Below are 5,153 nucleotides of genomic sequence, written 5' to 3'. Positions count from 1 at the left end.
AATGTACTTGGCATATCAAAATATAACTGTGCTGTTTACCAAATATATTTAGAATATATCTGCCATATCGGAAGTATGTACTCTTTGCATTTAGACACTCACCTTGCTGAAAAATCAGTTGTTTTAATGATTGCTTAATTTGAATATATGCCCCACCTAAATCAATGGCTGTATTCTAAGATGATCTTCTTTCCCTCTTCACATTATAAGAACGGTCTCTCTGATTTGCACTACGGCATAGATGACATTCCACTGGGAAAAGACCCTGGCCTACTTCCTATTGGTGGAATAGTTGCCTATAGCGTTATTGTTGCTATGACAAAAGTCTGGCAATGCTGGTGGCTGGGGAGCAGTGCAGAACTCACGATTGTCTGCCTGTTGTGATGACAACAGACTGTATGGGCCATAAACAATCAGAAAGCCTAAATAAACATGTATTTACAGAAAACCATAAAAACTACTCACGGTCTCACAGTCACTTCAGAGGTGACATTTGCTGGCTTAAAAAACTTACACCAAAACAACTTCTCTGCTTATAATTACTGACTGGTTAAAGCAATTTAGAATTAATGCAATAACATGTAAAGATGTCTTTTGCACACTTCCTGCTGTAAAAAACAAGAATATTTTATGCGGAAGTTTAATTACATGGGTTAAATATTCTAAAACTATTGTGGGTGATGCATATGACAGTTAGTTCCAGTTCTTACATCTGATTGGATGAGCAGCATACCAAGAGTCTTGATACAGGATCCCAACGGGATGTTCACTGTATCACTCCATGCATTCCTTCAGGTTACATGGTTTCGCCATGAGTGAGTCATTGAACGATGTTACTCAATATTCAATATTGCTGATTCATTTATGTACAAAACAAGTGATTTGATTTGTCTTTATGAATGAGTAATTGAAACATTCACTCAACCAATTAATTCAACAATACTGATTTATTCAGTAATGAAACAAGTGAATTGTCTTAATGAAAAGGTCAATGAAACATTCACTCAACCAATTTATTGAACAAAGCTGATTTATTCAGGAATAAACAATTGAACTTTCTTTATGAGCGAGTCATTGAATCATTTACTTCACATTGAATCATTCATTCACTTCATAATCTTTTTGTTTAACAATGCTAATGCTTTCTGGAATCAAACCAATCAATTGTCTATATGAATGAGTCATTGAATCATTCACTCAACCGATTCATTCAAAAACAATGGTTCAAACAAAAAAACAAAACCCTACTACAATCTGTTGCTTGGAGGACTACTGCGGCTTTTCTTGAAGCTATATTCATTAGTAAAGCAAAAACAGATAAAATAACTGGCAATATTGTGTCTAAAATCTAAGTTACTCAACATATAGCACTATGCTGTTCATATCTCACTCACAATTGTGCTGTTTTTCTGAATATCTGCACAACCTGCAATCAACTTGTGAAAAATCCAAAAGATTAATTTTAAACTCTTCATTTAAAGCTCTGTAGTGGCAAAATGGAACTAATGGTGCCAGACAAAAAGGACAGAACGAATGCTGTGTTCATACATGTTTGTCAGGCAAGCGTTCCTCTTGCTGTTTTAGTCAGCCCTTCAGTATAAACAGGAAGATGCACACAAAAAAAAGTCAATAGCTAAAGGCAGTCACAGCACATGCCACATGTGAGACCTCGGAATACAATATTCCAATGCTTTATTTTGAAGGATTCATATTCATTTAACAAATGACAAATGTCTATTGTTTAGCCTCTTCGCTCAATATAAAAGCCATATTTCTACTGTCTACAGGTCCTCAGTTTGCACTAACAATGGGCTGGTTGCTGGTGTGCAAAGTAAGTATTTTGAAGCAGTTCTGGATCGAGAATGGCAATTCTACTGCTGTCGATATGCCCGCCGGTGCCCATATTCCTGCTGGTGAGTCTTGGAATAACAAATGGTGATCTAATATATTCATACAGTTACTAAACAACCTCTATACATCCCAAGTTGTTCACAGATATTAGGATTATGTGTCCTCTGATAATTAGATTAAAACTGTACAATAGAATGTTTTGTCACATAATTTATAACCTTTCCTTTGATTGCATTTTCATGAATTATGCACAGGAAGACAAATGATGTTCCAGAGTACCTCAAAGAAGAGGGGGAGATGGTAGTCCCCAGTTACGGCTACTTCATAAGGGGGGCTCAAACTACGTTCAGTGGTGTACTGAGGTCTGTATGAATACTTCCTCATCCTTTGCACTTAAAGGTTTTGCCTCTAATGCATTTATGTCAAAATAACATCTGTTTTATTACAGATGGATACTTTAATGTCATCATTTTAGTTGCTGTTAATGGCTAAATATTGTTTTCCTTTGGTGGGAGATTACTGTTTGTTTTTTAATGCTTTGCAGGGATCGGCAGTGGAAGTATATCTTGTGCCGAATGACAGACTTTGATTGTCAGTTTGAAAACTTCTAGACTGCATTCATCACTTAATGTCCTTATCAACACATCTATGCTAAAAGAGCACATGCACGTCACCACATAATAGCACTCACGAAAACATACGCCATACTCCATTTTTTTATTAGCTTCACAGCTTAGAAATATTTGATTTGCTCTGTATAAGCCTGCATGGATTGCTATGTTTGCAGTCATTTCTGTTATTTCCATGTTTACAAATATTTTGTAATCATTTTTAAAATATAAATGACAAAAAAGGAACAAAAACATTTTTGTACACTTTTTTGATTTTATTATTATTCTTTTTTCTTTTTTTTTTTTTTTTTACAAATTTGACTATGATCTCCAATGCATTTTAATATCAATAATGATGTTTGTTCACTTTTTTTATTTTTTTTTTTTTCTTTTTTCTTTTTTTTTTTTTTTTTTACAAATTTGACTATGATCTCCAATGCATTCTTGAATGGTTGTTGAAAAAGTCCAAAATATTCCTTTTGGTGTATTTTTTTAAAATCTAAGTCTCAGATACTCAGATGGAGTAACAAAACATACTGAACTCTTTGGAAAAATGGGCAGAACTAATAAAGCAAAGGTTTCTCCCACAGTCGGCTTGTTTTTTCTGCATTGTGCAACACACACAAGGGCTGTTTACCACTTCATCCTTTCTCCATCTGTTTTCCGCTTTGCTTGAACTATTGAGCGGATGTAGTCAGATTACATTTGATCCCTGTGTATGTGTAAATGTGCACAGATGTATTTTTGGGTGTTTATAAATACTGTATACATCATATAAAGCTTTGGGGCTATGAGGATATGAGAAACCGTTTCTACAGAATATGTTGCATTAAAAGTACGCTGAATAAATACATATAATATACATTTTTAAGTACAGTATGTTCAAATAGAAAACAGTTATTTAAATGATAAAACTATTTCAAATACAGATCAAATCTGTATTTTCGATCAGATTGCCTTGGTGAGCATAACAGACTTCCAAAAACATTTTAAAAAGTCTTACTTAATCCAAACTTTTAAACGGTGGTGTGAATTTATAGTTTACTACTGCATATTTACCAACATGTTGTTATAGGGACACTAAGTAATTATGCTGACACAAAAATGGCTTTCGATTATTTCAATGCAGACATCACTGAAAATAATGATAACTTCTAATTCATTAATTCAATCAGATGTTAATTCAGTTCCCTTTCAGTCAGTCACTCTCGACGTCACGTCGGATGACATCTCGCTTAGAGAGACCAATCCACTTCGAGTGTAAACTAAACGAGCCAATGCACATTGGCATGCGATTATTGCATCCAGCTGCTGCTGATCACAGCGTGAGTATAAGTAGGCAGCAGATGCAGTGCATATTCAGCTTTTCGCTTCGGAGCCGAGCGGTTCTATCGTTCTGCTCCTGACCTTCTGCTTAACTGAGTGATCTACGCGAGTTCAAGCACGCTCTTCGAGGGCTCTCGTGCTGGCGGTACGGCGCTTCAGCGGCGGTGGTTTTCCCGTGTCGAGTGGGTTGCACACATTAGGCTGCACTACCCCTTGTGTGTGTTGCAAGCGGCCATCTCCCCTGTGCGCTTCAGCACAGTATCTTCCGAGGCTCCCCCCGATGATCGGATGTCGATTGCTGCATCGGAGGGTGAGTCAGACTTTTCTGGAGAGGAAGATCCGTCAGCGCTGCTGCCCTCTGGATGGCCAGCGGTGCCGGATTCGGAATCCGGAAATGATGGCTATGTTTTCCCGGGCCGCTGAGAGTGTCGGGCTCGAGTGGAATCTTCCACCGCGTCCCGAACCCTCGAGGTTGGACGATTGGTTTCTCGGGGTGGCTCGCGCTGGTTCTCAGGGCCCCACACCAGTGTCTGCGCCGTGGAGCGCGTCGCAGGGCAGCCCCCCCGCCCGTCCAGGCCCCCGCCAAACCTGGTGGTAAGCGAAAGAACAAGAGGCCCTGAGACGGGCGACCCAGAGATGGAGGGACCTGCTCTTCGGGAGATGGTGAATGCACCACTCCCTCACCAGGAGGAGGGCCGGGCGGAGAATCTTTTGTTTACTTTTTTTCCGCCACTGACCTCTCGGTCGGTGGTACCCAAATACTCGACAGAAGAGCAAATTCCTCTATCTCTGGGTCCCCAGAGGGGACGGGGGGTTGTGGACGATCCAGTGCCGTATCACACTCACCCTCCTCTCTCGCCAGTGAGCAGCAGCGGGCGGATCGGGAGGACGAACCAACGGACTACCCACGCACCCTCTGCTCGAACGCAGGTCAGTGTTACACACACTCAGACCCCGCCTCGGACCGGCTATGAGATGCCCGGGTCCCTGCGTTCCTCCTCGCTGCCCCACCGCGGGTACGCCTGTAGTTCTGTTAGTGCCACTTGCGCGGCGTCTGGGAGCCTGGCTAGCGCTACCCAGCCCATCTCAATGGCTTCTTCGAACCGTCAGGCTCAGCTATGACGGGGCCCCAACTGCACTGGCACATCAACTGCCTCGAGTTGCTGGCAGTACACTTCGCCTTGATCCGTCTCAAAGGGCGCTTACGAGGCGAACATGTACTAGTCCGCACGGACAACACTGCGACTGTGGCGTACATCAACCGACAAGGTGGTCTGCGCTCCCGTCGCATGTCGCAACTCGCCCGCCACCTCCTCCTTTGGAGTCAGAAGCATCTGAGGTCGCTTCGTGCTGTTCACATTCCTG

The 5,153-nt window shown here is 41.3% G+C and overlaps 1 protein-coding gene across 1 annotated transcript in view; it reads left to right on the top strand.

The window, feature by feature from the left end:
- Nucleotides 1–2,708, top strand: part of LOC107731830 (dermatopontin-like) — a 9,020-nt gene extending 6,312 nt beyond the window's left edge. The window contains exons 2-4 of the mRNA XM_016543013.1: nt 1,788–1,913; nt 2,106–2,213; nt 2,396–2,708. Coding sequence (XP_016398499.1) covers nt 1,788–1,913; nt 2,106–2,213; nt 2,396–2,462 — 301 coding nt within the window. The 3' untranslated portion in view covers nt 2,463–2,708. The remainder of the gene's footprint in view (nt 1–1,787; nt 1,914–2,105; nt 2,214–2,395) is intronic.
- The last annotated feature ends 2,445 nt before the right edge of the window (nt 2,709–5,153 follow it).

This window comes from Sinocyclocheilus rhinocerous, unplaced genomic scaffold, assembly GCF_001515625.1.
Source record: "Sinocyclocheilus rhinocerous isolate Xijiao unplaced genomic scaffold, SAMN03320098_v1.1 scaffold98, whole genome shotgun sequence".
In the NCBI taxonomy this organism is placed as follows: domain Eukaryota; kingdom Metazoa; phylum Chordata; class Actinopteri; order Cypriniformes; family Cyprinidae; genus Sinocyclocheilus; species Sinocyclocheilus rhinocerous.
This window is presented reverse-complemented; position numbering and strand designations above follow the sequence as displayed.